This window comes from Microcebus murinus, chromosome 8 (assembly GCF_040939455.1).
Source record: "Microcebus murinus isolate Inina chromosome 8, M.murinus_Inina_mat1.0, whole genome shotgun sequence".
Taxonomy (NCBI): Eukaryota; Metazoa; Chordata; class Mammalia; order Primates; family Cheirogaleidae; genus Microcebus; species Microcebus murinus.
The window spans coordinates 104,429,570-104,442,839 of NC_134111.1; the positions used below are offsets into that span (position 1 = coordinate 104,429,570).

Below are 13,270 nucleotides of genomic sequence, written 5' to 3' on the forward strand. Positions count from 1 at the left end.
CTTAACGCAAATGATTTCACAGACTTCAGCATGGTAGCTATCACTGGTCACAAATTAGCAGCGATGCATATCACACCTGTTGGGACCCTCCGGAACTGCTGCAACGGTCGCTGTGCAGCCATTCTAAAGTTTTGAGTGTGCAACATGATGGACGTGTATTTCAGAAGGTCACTCTGGCTTTGGTAGGGAGAATGGATCAAATAGGGACAGAATAGAATAGGAGTTCAGAGAGCCCACGGATGGACTTCCAAGTGTCACCCTCTAAGATTGTACTGAAATTTCATGTCCATATGCCCCATTCTTCCAACTCCCGTAAGAGGGGTCCAGCTTTCATCAGATTCTCTAAGGAATTGACCACCTCCTAACATTTAATAGTCCCTGGTCTGGAACCTAAACTTTTTTTCCCCTTTCTTCCTTCCTTTTCCTTCCTCCCTCCCTCCCCCCCTCCTTCTCCCCTCCCTCCCTCCCTTTCCCCCAAACGTTTGTGTTCATGGAAACAATCAGTAAATATTTCTAACCCTTCACACTCGCTTGCTTTTTTCCCGATTCCTTTATTCTACTCAGGATTGAATTTTTTAAATACCCCAGATTTTACAAAGCGCAGCAGTAGAATAAAAAACTGGAGTTTCTTTTCATACAAACTTATTTGGATTTTTTTATATTTCAAATTATTGATACATTCAAAGAGTAATTTTAATCTCTATAATTTTTGCTAACCGTGTCGAGTCACACTTGACATCCAAGCGCAAAGGGTTAAACCATCCCCACAAATATTTGCATATTTATATATAAATTATGTTCATAATCTACCGCCATTAGTTAATATACAAAGGTACACTGTCCACTGAGAATAAGGCTAGTCATTTACGGCAGGAAATGCAAATTCATGTTTCACGTGGTTTTGGTGATTACTAATTGCTCTTACCCACCTGGTAACCTGGTACTGAGGCCAAGAAGACCCTCCTACCTGTGGTGAGAAAACAGACTCTTATTTCTTGTTTGTTTGTGGTTTGGGGGAATTATCTTTTTTGGGAATCTTTTAAATATTTTTAAGCCATTTGTCTACTCTTCGAATTCTAGTTAAAATGAGGCTATCTAATCCATAAATCCATTTAACCTGGTCCATGGAAATACAAAATATGCTGAAAATAATCAAATGAGAGAAAATCCCACTGCCAGTCCCAGAAATACCTTGTGTATCATTAGGACATAATGTGACCACCTGAAGTGAGCTTATATATCAAAAACTTAGTAACATTTAATTTCTAATTTTTAGTTAAAATATATATTAGTAGACATTCTAGTATTTTCTTCCTGGAATCCCATAGATTTTCTCATGCACTCCATCCCAGAGACCCCAAGTCCAGAAGTTGACTCACTGCCGATGATCCACAGATAGGGGAAACGGGGAGCCAGGTACAGACCTTGGTGGCGTCAGCAAAGGGGGCGGAACTGACAGGACAGAGATGATGGAAGGGACCAGTCTGGGCATCGATGGGGTTTAGGGGAGAAGGGAGGAAGGAGGCCAAGATGATTCCAAAGTTTTTAGCCCAAGAAACAGGAGAAAGTTACTGGAAGTGGGGGCCCCCAGGAGGGCAGAGGCACTCATTGGGGTGGGGGTGGGTCCACTTTCTGCCCCAGAAATGTGGTGACTGAGCTGCTGAAGGAAGCACCTGAGACACCCAGCAGGCGTCACCTCGCGAGCGCTGCATGTGCCCTGACCTCGGTCGGCCCCGCTCTGGGCGCAGTTTGGGCTCCAGTGCTAGGCTGTCCCCGGGAGGGCGGGAACGCTCTGCCTTCGTGGCTGCCGTCCAGGCGGGGCTTTCTGTCCTCCAGTAACCGGAAGAGCAAGGCTGGGGCGCCGGTGAGAAGCTCGAGGTAAGGCCACAGGGACGATGCTCTCAGCGGAGCCAGAGTGACTCACGCGGCTGCTCAGAGGCCCTCCGCCCGAGAAGCTCCGAGTCCTCGTGCAGACTGGACGCCCCTCCGCAGATGCTCGGGACCCTCCTTCCCCAGGCGGCCCGGGGGCTTTTCCAATGAGCTCCTGAACGGAGGGAACTCCGTGCTTGGGACGAAACCCCACGTGGTTTCCACAGGGTGGTGCCCCTCGCCAGGCTGCCCGGCTGCCTCCACTTTCTCAGGGACCCTTCCGGAAGGTGGCATCTGTATTTTTGTGACGGGCCTTGGTACCCGGCTTGGAGATGAGCACACTGATTCTCTCTGGCCCTGGACGTCAGATCTGTGATGCAGCTTCTCTATTTCCTGCTCTGAGATAACCCCGGTGGGCGGCACAACCACCCGGAACAGCGGAGGGCTACAGGGCGGGACAGGCGGTGCTGGCGGGAGGGCAGGAACAGCTCCCGGCCAGCCGTGCGGGACAGTCTGGGCGCCAGGGTGGAAGGGAAGCCTCAGCGTCTCAGCACCACAGAGGGTCCTGTGGGTCTTTATCTCCCTCCCATCACAGAGGAGACCCTTGAAGCTGCCCAAGGTCCCCGCCCACCTCCCCCCACGCCCAGGCAGACACCGTTATCCACCGTGCATTCCAGACCCCGGCCTTTGAAGGCGGAGCCGGAGAGACCATGTACTGATTGCCTACGTGTTGAGCCCTGTAAAGGGCTCGGCTCTTTACTGGACTGTCCCCACCCTGAGAGGGGAGACACCACAGTCTGAGTGTTGCCCTCCCCAAATTCATATATTGAAACCTAACGCCCAACGCTCCAGTATTAACGGATCGGGCCTGCGGGGGTAATGAGGTCATGAGAGCAGAACCCGTGAGTGAGATCCGAGCCCTTAGAAAGGGCTGAGGGAGCCTTTTTGTCCCTTCCACCATGCGAGGCGCCACCTCCGAGGGATGGGCCCTTGCCGGACACCAAGCTGCGGCACCGTGACCTTGGACTTCCCCGCCTGCACAACTGCGAACAATACATTTCTGTCGTTTCATAAATCACCCAACCTAAGGCACTTACCACAGCGGCACAAAGGGACTAGGACGGTAGGCATTAACATTTCCGTTAAAAGGCGAGAACTGACCCTAAAGTGAGGGCCAGCCCTCAGACACATCACCAGAGGAGGATGCCCAAGGACAGGGGTCGCAGAGGTCATGACGTCACAGGACCATCTGAGGACCTGGTGATTCCCGAAAGGCAGCTTTTCCCCGGAAGTGGATGGCTGACCCGGGAGGGACCGGGAGGGAATTCGCCAGGGCCTGGAGGCTGGGGCTATTCAGACACACCTCCAGCCAGCCCCTGAGGCCGCCAGTCCCCTGTCCCCGGGCAACAACCCAACAGGGAGAGTAAGGAGGAGGGTCAGGAACTGGACCCAGTTCCGTGAGCGCGGCCGTTACACCCTCCCTAAGCAGCCGGCACGTCCGATCCCCAGAGGGGGGGAAAGCTGAGGAAGACGCGGCCAGCTCCCGCCCGCCCCACTCCGGCAGCCCGTTATGGGAAAATGTGAGCGTTACAGTAAAAAGTGGCTCAAGGTTCTGATGAAGGACAGGGAGGAAGAAGCAGGCCCTGGGAGGTGGGGAGGCTTCTTCCAGGAAGGAAGTAACTTAGCTGTGGCTCTGGATGAGGAGTTCCAGGCATCCCAAGTCAGCCGAGAGGGCAGCGGCCTGGCTGTCATGGCACCTGGGAGGTAGCGGGTGTGGGCGAGGGCTTGTCTGAACAGATGGAAACCAGCCTGGGCAAAGACGCAGAGTTATCACAGTGCCCCGGGGCTGGAGGCCAGGACAGCGGCCAACACAAGGCCAGAGCAGCTGGAGAGGCGGCCGGTGGCTCACGGTTTCCTACAAGGAGGACCATATCACTTAAGGAGTACGGGTCCTAAGCGGGGTGACTGTGGCATAGGAGATTCAATCAACAGGCATTTCCTTAGGGTCTACAGTGCACTGAGTGTAGTACAAGCTCTGGGAGTTCAGCGATGATTGAGGTCACAGCCTGCTCTGCCAACCCACCTGAGTCCACTCAGTCACCCTGCCCAATGTCACCTGGATCTGTCCTCCCTCTCGTGTCACTGGACTCATCTTTTCTCTACAATGAAGCCTCCAACAGTTTTCCCTGCCACTGCGGGGTCCCCTTCCTCCTGTCTCCTCCATCTAGCTTCCAGGGTACCTTCCTAAGAACCAAGGCTATCTGGCCACATCACCTGGTTGCAAATATACCAAAATGTTAGCCATCCCTACCTGGGGTGGGCATCGCAGCTGACTTCACCATGGCCCCCTCCCTCTTCCACCACTACCCTCCCCCATCCAGCCAGGGGAAGCTCCCAGTACCCGAACACGCCAGCACCTTTCCCACCCCTGCTTCTGTGGGCGCCTTTTTTCTCTTATTCAAGACTGACCACTAACAGTGCTGGACCAGAAGGCAGGGGCTTTTGAAACCTCACCCATTTATTTTTAAATCCACCTCTAGGGTGTGGAGGGTGAGCTTCTGAGAGCTCAGGCAAGTTCATTCCTTTTTCGCCTATATATTGAGAGCAGCAGATGCACCAGACCAGATCCTAGAAGCTGGGGACCAGAGTGAAGTGGCAGGTCCTTGCTCTCAGGAGGCAGACACGGGGCGGAGACAAGCACGGGGAACACGCGCGTAAAGACAGAAACGCACACTCCACGCGGTGATTCTGAGCGCAGGGAACAAGCTCCCAAGAGGCTGGCCAAGGTCACCTGGGCCTGACCTCAGAGCCTGGCTCTCACCCCTCGGTGACTAATGGGCCTCTGGCTCCCTGGGGGATGGGGGAGGGGCAGTCTAAACCATACGCTGTGCCCGCCCCTCTGCCCAGACCCGCCTGCCTTGACAACCCAAGCCCCTTAAAGCCTGCCCACCACCCCCATCCCCACTAGCTCGGCGCCCAGCGCCCTGGGGCGGGGCGTTCCACCACTGCGCCCCAGTCAAACAATCCCCCCGCGAGGTCCACCCTCCAGAGCTCCCAGCCACCGCCTACCCGCGCCCATGGTCCCCCGGGTCCCGCGTGCCCGGCCCTGGGCATCCCTGGCGTCTTCGCGACTCTGGTTATCTCTGGCCCCGTAGTTCCAGGTCCCGGCGTCCCCGCCCCAGTTCCCCTTCCCGGCGTTCTTGCGGGTCCCCACCGCCCCGGCCTGGTCCCCCCCCACCTCCCCACGTCCCCACTATCTCTGACCCCCGTAGTTCCTGGCCCCTGGCGTCTTCGCAACCCTTGCGTGCCTGGCCCCCGGCGTCCCACGCCATCGCCCTAGTTCCCCTCCCCAGCGTTCTGCGTCCCGCCACCCAGCCCGGTCCCCCGGCCTCCCCGCGCCCCCGCGCCCCCGCGTCCCCAGCCTGCGCCCGCTGACGCCATGACGCCGCGGCGGAGGGAGGGGCGGAGCGGGCCGGGCCGGGCGGGCGCAAGCGGCGGGTCCCGTGGCAGCTGCGGGCGACGGGCCGATGGACATGGGCACCCAGGGCTCGGGGCGCAAGCGGCTCCCCAACCGGGAGCGGCTGTCGGCGGAGGACGACGCGCTGAACCAGATTGCGCGGGAGGTGAGCGCGCCGGGCGCGCGGGGGCGGCCCGTTATGCGGGCTGGGCGGGCGCGGTGGCCCCGCGGCAGCTGTCAGGCGTCGGGCGGTCTGTCCCTGCGGAGGAGCGTGTGGCCTCCGGCAGGCAGGGCCGGTCAGGGCGCCGGCAGGGGCGCGGTTTCTCAGCGCTGGGCCCCCCTCTGACCTCGGCAGCCTGCAGACCCGGCACTGCACGCCCTCCCCCTCCCCGGCCTCCCCGCCGCTGCCCCTGGGGAGAGGAGCCCCTGCGCAGCGGCACTAGGTGGCCCTGGGCCGGGCGGTGGGGGCGAGCGCCCCGCTTTGTTGTGCCGCATGGGAGAAGGGCCCACCCTGGAGGCCAGTGGACGGTCCCTGGAGGCCACATGGCCCCGCCGACATGGCCCAAGTTTGCCATCGATTGTCACCCGTGGGGTGCAGCTTGGAGATGAACCTGGGGTCACTGTGAACCCCGTTTCTGGACTGAGCCTGAAAACGAGTCCAGGCGCACAGAATGGTTCTCGTTAAAGTTTCCTGGGCAGAGTTTATTGCACCGGAGATCACGTTCGGTAATGAACTTGAGTGTAACGAACTGAAGGTGCACTGGTGTAAGGATCTGTACAAATGCCTTTCCTCTCCCACGGGGGTTCTGCCTTAAGGCTGAACGACGCAGGTGACATCCGGAGAGATGTACAGCGGTTAGGGAGCAGCGGCTTGGGGGAAGGGCAGCAAGCGGGTTGGGGCCCCAGTGGACAAGGGAAGCTTCATTTTTTGTGGTATCCCCTTTGGTGCCCTTTGAATCGTGTGCCATGTGCGTGGGTGCAACCCTCCTCCTAGGTTCCCTTCCGTATTGGGGTTTGCTGCAGAGTTATTCTGTTATACATGTTATTTTCACATGGAAAAACTCCCAGGCAGTTTAGGCTGTGGTGTCTGGTTGCATCAGTCAGGTATTTATTGGGGTCCACTCTACAACCGGTTATGAGGTGTTGGTAGTTGTAAATACCTGAGTCTGCTTTTATGGACCTGTGGCAGTCAATCAGTATTTGTTGAATGTTGGATGAATGAAGACTTTCGTTTTACTCTATAGGAGGCAAATGGGCTTTCCAGGCAAACTCCTATTCATCCCTTGAAGCCCACTGTAGATGCTATGTGAAACCTCCCCACGCCTAGCTTTCTGGCGTGGCCCCAAGCATAAGCCTCCTAGCCCCCACGTGGCTCCCCTGGCTCTTGATCCCCACCCCCGCCGTGGTGCCTCACCGGTATTTGCTCACTTGTAGAGGGTGACACCCAGGCAGGCAGTGTCTCACTGTCATGTCCTAAGAGCTCAACACAGAGCCAGGCATACAATAGGTGCCTGTTGCACCAATTCTTAAACAAAAGAAGCACAAGGCATTTAAAGGACCTTAGGCTAAATATAGATATTTGCTAAATATAGTAGCTTGACTATCACTCACCACCCCCACCTCCTGTGACGACAGTCATTTATGTATGTGTTTGACCATAGCGTCAAACAAGTGTCCCCTGGGAGGGCCAGAGGTGACCGGTGAACCGGTGGCCTTGTCTTGCCATCTGTGGTTGCGGGGCAAAGGAACGAGAAGAATGAGAGTTCCCAAAGTCTGCCTCTTATCTGCTGGTTTTTATAAAAATAGACTGAACGAAAGGCAAGGAAGGGAATGCTCCCCGGTTGCCGGCCCTGAGGTCCTGCCTCCCGTCCAGGGAGGTGCAGCTGGCGGTTACAAAGATAGACTCGGGAGTCAGAGCTGGGCTTGGAAGCCACACGCTTCTCCGCTGGCCGTGCCGTCCTGGGAAAGTGAGTCGCTCAAGCTCCTCGGAGCCTCTGTTTGCTCATCTCTGAAATGGGGAAAGAGAAATGCCCCTGGGCCTTCAGGATTAAAGAAAGTGGGTCGCAGATATGAAGTCTGTGACCAGGCTCCGGGTAGATAGGAGAGCTCCCCTCACACCCTGCCATGAACAGCAACCACAGAGGCAGCTGCTGCGAGTAGTGAGTGGCACATATTGATAGGCGTGGAAGGAGCAGGTGCAACATTTCATGTTTTACTACAAATCGAATTCTATTCCCCAACTGCGAAAATTAAACTCACTATTCAAATGGCAGATTGAGTTCTTAAGCATTCTTATGAAAATCAACACAATTGCCCGAAGTTCAGTACTTTCTCGGTCACTCATTGACTCTACAGGGACAAGTCATGGTCCCCAAACCCCCGCGCAAGGCAGACCAGGAGCCGGGGAGTAGCGGCCTGGCAGGGAGCTGCCCCCGAGAAGCTGGGTCGGAGGGCACTGGGATCTGCAGATCAGTGGCACTAACGGAAGACGGGAAGTGACCCGACATACAGGGCCTGGGCAGAGGGCTCTGAAGGTTTGGAAACGAGAGAGGCTTGCAGCCGGACGATGGGCTCGCAAGCGGCTTCCTGGAGGAAGCGGCACTTTGAGCTCTTGAAGGATGTATGTACCAGTGGGGGTGCTTGGCTGCCGGGACAGGAGCCCTGACGGGACTGGCGCTGGCAAGGGGCACTATACTGGCCCGAGAACAGAAAGCCGGGAGGTAGGGAGGCTTCCCCGGCAGCCTCTCCTGCCCCTGCCGTTCCTGGTGGAGGCCGACTGGCCGCTCGGCTGCCCCCCGGGAGCCCACGCTCGACCCTCCTGGTGGCTCTCACCTGAGAGGTAGAAGCGTCTCCCCGATAAACTCCAGGTGTCTCCCCGGCCGCCCTCTGTGGCCAGCACGGTTGACTCAGGGGCCCAGCACAGTCCCGGTGGCAAGCGGGGTGGATCCCAGCATGGCAAGCGAGGCCCATCCCGGACCTGGGCCGAGCCAGCCTGCCCGGGAACACTGGAGGAGGTGCGGGGGCCTGTGGGGAACTCCGTCCTTAAGGAGGGGCAGGGCGGGTGGGGTCAGGCGCGGAGAGTGCACCTCCGGGAGGGTCAGGGGGGAATGCAAGCCACTAGGGCCCCTTTGCGCTTTTTTTGGGTGGGGGCGGGAGGCAGGGCGGGCGGGAGGTTGAAGCCACAGGTTGCCAGCCTGCAGTTAGCATGATGGCTTGCACTCCAGGCAGGTTTATGTGAATAGTAAATAGAGCTGTTATTTTCAAACGCCTAGCTGCACTAGCGCGAGCCGGCTGCTTCTCGCTCTCTTGTCGCGGGGGAATTCGGGCAAGATGTTTGTCAGGAAAACGGCCCGGCGAGCACCCTGGAAGCACCTCACGACTGCAGACGTGAGTCGCGTTGCTCACATCTGGACAGGCGTCTCCAACGCAGGTAGATTTTCCTCTCCTGCCACGTTTCCGATAAAACCACGCGGCTGTCACCACGCCCGAGGCAGTCCAGGTGTTCCTCTCGAATGGGGAATGCCTCTCCTGGCCCAGGCGCGGTATCTCTGCGGGCGGCGTCCGTAACTGGTCTTAGCCGCGGTCATTTCGACGTTGCAGCGTGCTTCTCCTTTCGCCATGGCCCCAGGAGCGTCCCTCCCTCGCTCAGCAGGGCTGTTTCCCAGAGTGTCCTCTCCAAGCTGGTCCAACTGGACCTGCGTCCTCTGGCCCCACGACCGTGCTGGGCACACTGGTGGCCCACCCTGCTCCCCTCCACTGGCCCCGAGTTGACTTCCTGGCCCTTGAAGGGCTCACAGCACCCCTGTCACTGGAGAAGGGGCCACGCAGAAGGTGGCTTTGTGGAGGAAGGGGTCACGCCACCCCAGGGCAGCCCCGGCCATTGACGTGTCTCAGGTGGGACCGACTCTGTGGTGCATTTGCTGCTCCTGGGCTGGCGTGGCCAGGCTGGGGCGACTCCAGGTGAGGCCACCTGCTGGCCATGCCCTTTCTCCCCGCCCCCCCTCCCCCACCTCCCTCACGCCACTCACAGCCCTGGGCTCTGCTTCTGGGGAGCCCCATGTGAGCCTGCGCCCCTCATCTGGGTAGTCTGTAAATACAGGGCATTTTAATCCTAAATCTCTCTCCCACTTTGCCCCCCCCCCGTCCTTCCTAAATAGCCATCGTGGTCAGCCTGTGTCGAGGGACCCTGTCCCTGTCCTCAAGGTTGCCGAGCACCAAGCCGAGGTGTGCCGTGCACAATCTTTCTCAGAACAGCCTGAAAGTCAGGTTCAGAACCTTCGCTTCCCTTTTCCCAGCGCCGACCCCACCTGGCTCCCTGGCCCCGAGCAGTTGAGACGAGCCCAGCTGCAGGGACCACACTCCTGCAGGCGCGGTGACCTTGGGCCGGCATTCACCTGAGCCCAGTCAAGATGTGGGACGTGTCACCATGCCCTGTTGCACTGCGGTTGTACCCTCCCTCCATGACTTTTTCTCCACGAACTGGCTTTTCTGAGGCCGGTCAGTGGGCAGAAACCGACCAGACCCTGACCGGAAGGTGCCGTCCAGTGTCACCGGTGGTTTGCAGTCAGGGACAGTGTCCTGCACCCTCCTTCCACAGGAGTGGGGATGGGGGAGGGACAGAACACAGGGAGGTCCAGCAGGGAGAGCTGCCCTGCTTGAAATTCTAACACAGCCACCCCGGGTCCCCCAGGGCCACTCCTCGGCTTTAGGACTGTGACACAACCGCATTCCAGATTTCTATCACGAAGTCCGAGCCATCAGGGGTCACAAACACTGTGCCTGTGACCTTGGGCTGTTTGTGTGATTCTCAGAAGATGCTCCTGGTTGGAGAGGGAATGGCAAAACTCAGCTGTGGCCGGTCCTGCTGGTCCCCACTGGCCTGGGGCCCCACCCCCGACAGAGAGCCCGCTGCGCCCCTCCTCCTTTCCTGGGTGGGTCTGTAGCGCCTCCCTGGCTCAGTGCTTAGGGTTGGATTTGTGCGTGGAAGACGTGAAGAGGACGTCAGGGGCCCCAGGCTCCAGCCTGCCTGACACCTGTAGGCCCGGCCGGGTTGGGACAGGAAAGGAGAGATGGGGACAGAGGTTGCCTCTGAGCCTGCAGGGTGCCAGGTACTCTTAGAAGCTTCACTCCCATAATTAGTATAAATCCCAGCGCAGGAGTTTAGAGTGTCTCCCTTTGGCAGAGGGAAAACAGGCTCGGAGACGCTACAGGGCTTGCCTAAGGTCATCTAGTAACTAAGAGGTGCTAGTTTGTCACCCAGGCTGTCTCCTGGATCAGTTCTGAGGCTCCATCCAAGACCCTGTTGCAGCCAGCGTCCTGCGGTCAAGCCAGCGTCACCCGTCCCTGGGCCTCACTGTCCCCAGGCGACCTCTGCACTCACTGTCTGGCGTAACATTTCCTGAGTGGGAGTCCCGTGCTCCTCTCCGCCTTACTGTGTGTCTCTCGCGTCTTCTTGTTCCATTCTCTCATCTTCAGAAAATTAGTTTTTAATTCCATTAGCGTAATAGATGCTTTCACCCTTGCCCCTCTTCTGAGGCCAGTCTCCACGCAGCAGCTCTGTGGTCCTTCTAAGATGTGTCAGATCATGTCGCTTCTCCGATTGAAACTCTCCAACGGCTTCTCGTGTATCACTCGGTAAAAGCCAAGTCCTCGGATGGCCTGCGAGACCCTGCGTGATCTGGGAATTCTCTCCGTGTTGATAAATAATGTGCATACATGCTGCGTCTGGGTTTATCAGTTTTAGCTACTACCAGCTGGCTTCCTGCACGGAAGGATGAGGGCTTGGTGCGCTTGGACCTGGCTCAGGCCCACTTCCCCCTTCCCTTTCTCCTCTCCGCCACACCATACTTGCTTTGTGGTCTTGGGTTACATGAGTATTAGCTGGGCAGAATGACAGACTGGTTAAGAGTATGGGTGCTAGAGTCCGATTTCCTGGGCTCAAATCCCGATTATGGCAAATTACCTAACTGCTTTGCGCCTCGGTTCCCCAGTAGATAAGATAGGAACATTTTAAGAGTATAATTCTCACGGGGTGGTTATGAGAGTAAATGAGATATTTCACAAAAAGACCTCAGAACAATGATTGGCACGTAGTGGATGCTTAGTAAATGCCAGTGATGATGGTGATGTTGCAGACTAGGTGAATAGTGTTGCTTGCAGAGCCAAGCAGTGTACTATAACGTTTCTTTCCTTATACAACCTTTTGTTTTTTTCTAGAGTGATTTCTTTTTTTTCAATTGGTCATCTGTCTACATCTTTCATATCTAATTCTTCACAAAATTTTCAACAATAAAAAAAAATCAGATAATCTATCACAATACTATATTCTGTATGATTAAGTAAATCAAATAGTCTATCAATTCTATTTTATTCCCCCCCTAGAAATCTAGCCCCGAGTGACCCCCGTCCTCTGGATCTAATCTGGTCAGGCTGCTCTCCAGGTTTGCTATAGCTGTCATTCCCTTTGGTGCCATTCTGGGAATTCCTTTTGCCATTTTTTTTTTTTTTTTAGTTATAGCCCTATTTCCTGGATGCTATATTGTCTTCTTTCTTGGATTGCTATCTCATTTTGCTGGAACGCATCCTTCAGTAGCTTTCTGAGCAAGAACACCTTTTCTAAGTATTTGCAAGTCTGCAAATGTCTTTATTCTACCATCACACTTGATTCATTGTTCAGCTGCGTATAAAGTTCTAGGTTAAAAATAATTTCCCAAAGAATGATGAAGAACTCTAGGTATTCTTTGAAATAATTTCCAGTATGTATCGTTAATTGAAAAAAGCAACATGCAGAAAGTAAAAATAGTGTGCTGTTCTTTGTGTGAGAAAGGCTATAATTGTCTTGCATTTGCATTAAAAACACTGGCAGAACACACAGTGCAAGGGGTGTGGGGTTGTAGGTGGAAGCAGCCGTGTGAAGTATAAATTTTCATCCTCTTTTGATATCTGAACCATGTGACTCTGTTACCTAGTCAATAGAATAAATTAATAAATATCAAAAAAGTTAAATTGAAAACAATTTTAGGATATTTTTCTCATTTTATTCTAGCTTTCAGGATTGTTTTGAGAATCTTGATGCCTTGTATATTTTCAGTATCCTGTATTAATATAATATCCACTTTTGCTCTCTAGAAGCTTTCAGGATCTCTTTATCCTCAGTTTTCTGGATTTTTTTTTTCATTTATTGAGCATTCATTGGTTTCAGGCAATCTGGAAACCGGTATCCTAAAATTCTGGGAAATTTTTCTGATTATTTCCCCTCCCCATCATTTTTTCTGTTCCATCTTACAGGAACTCCTGTTGTTTGGATGAAAGTTCCTTTTCACTCTTATTTTCTCGTCTGTCTTTTAGTAGTGCTATATGGGGGATTACTCAACTTTACCTTCCACTCCTCCTACTAAGTTTACCTGTTCTATATTTAATTTGCAAGATTTTTTTTTTTGGTTGTTCCTTGTTACTTTTTTATAGCATCCTTGCCTGATTCAAAAATGCTTATTGCTCCAAGGATACTCACTTTGTTTTTTTTTGTTTTTTCCTGAAATTTTCTTTTTTCCCTTGCATTTTGGTCTGTTTCTTCCTGTTTCCTTTTCTGTTTTGTCTGTTTTGGCCTCTGTCTCTCATCTTGGAGCCTTTCCCAGATGTGTGGTGGTCCCTGGCTGTGGATTCGTATTTGAGCGTGAGGCACTAAAAATTGCAGGTATGATTTGAACCAAGACCAGGAGGGGGGACGTCACCAGGTGTGAGCAGAACACCACCTGGGGTGCAATGGGGAGGCTGCAGTGTGGGTACCAGACGATGGGTCCCCAGGGCGGGGACACACAGCCCCGGTTGGAACCCAGTCCCCTACGCTCAAGGCCAATGTTAGGAGGAAGCGTTGCTTAATGTTCATAGCGCAGAACTCTCTAATTTGGTGCCTATAGGCAGTTTTGGTTTTGATTAAAGGAGTGG

The 13,270-nt window shown here is 54.7% G+C and overlaps 1 protein-coding gene across 13 annotated transcripts in view; it reads left to right on the forward strand.

Moving 5' to 3' along the window:
- The first annotated feature begins 5,330 nt into the window (after nucleotides 1-5,330).
- Nucleotides 5,331-13,270, forward strand: part of LRRFIP1 (LRR binding FLII interacting protein 1) — a 133,564-nt gene continuing 125,624 nt past the window's right edge. For 11 of the 13 annotated variants that reach the window (XM_076006093.1, XM_076006079.1, XM_076006083.1 and 8 more), the window contains exon 1: nucleotides 5,331-5,492. In XM_076006093.1, the coding sequence (XP_075862208.1) occupies nucleotides 5,397-5,492 (96 nt within the window). In that variant the 5' untranslated portion in view covers nucleotides 5,331-5,396. The remainder of the gene's footprint in view (nucleotides 5,493-13,270) is intronic. The other 2 variants (XM_076006089.1, XM_012755643.3) reach the window with 2 other exon arrangements.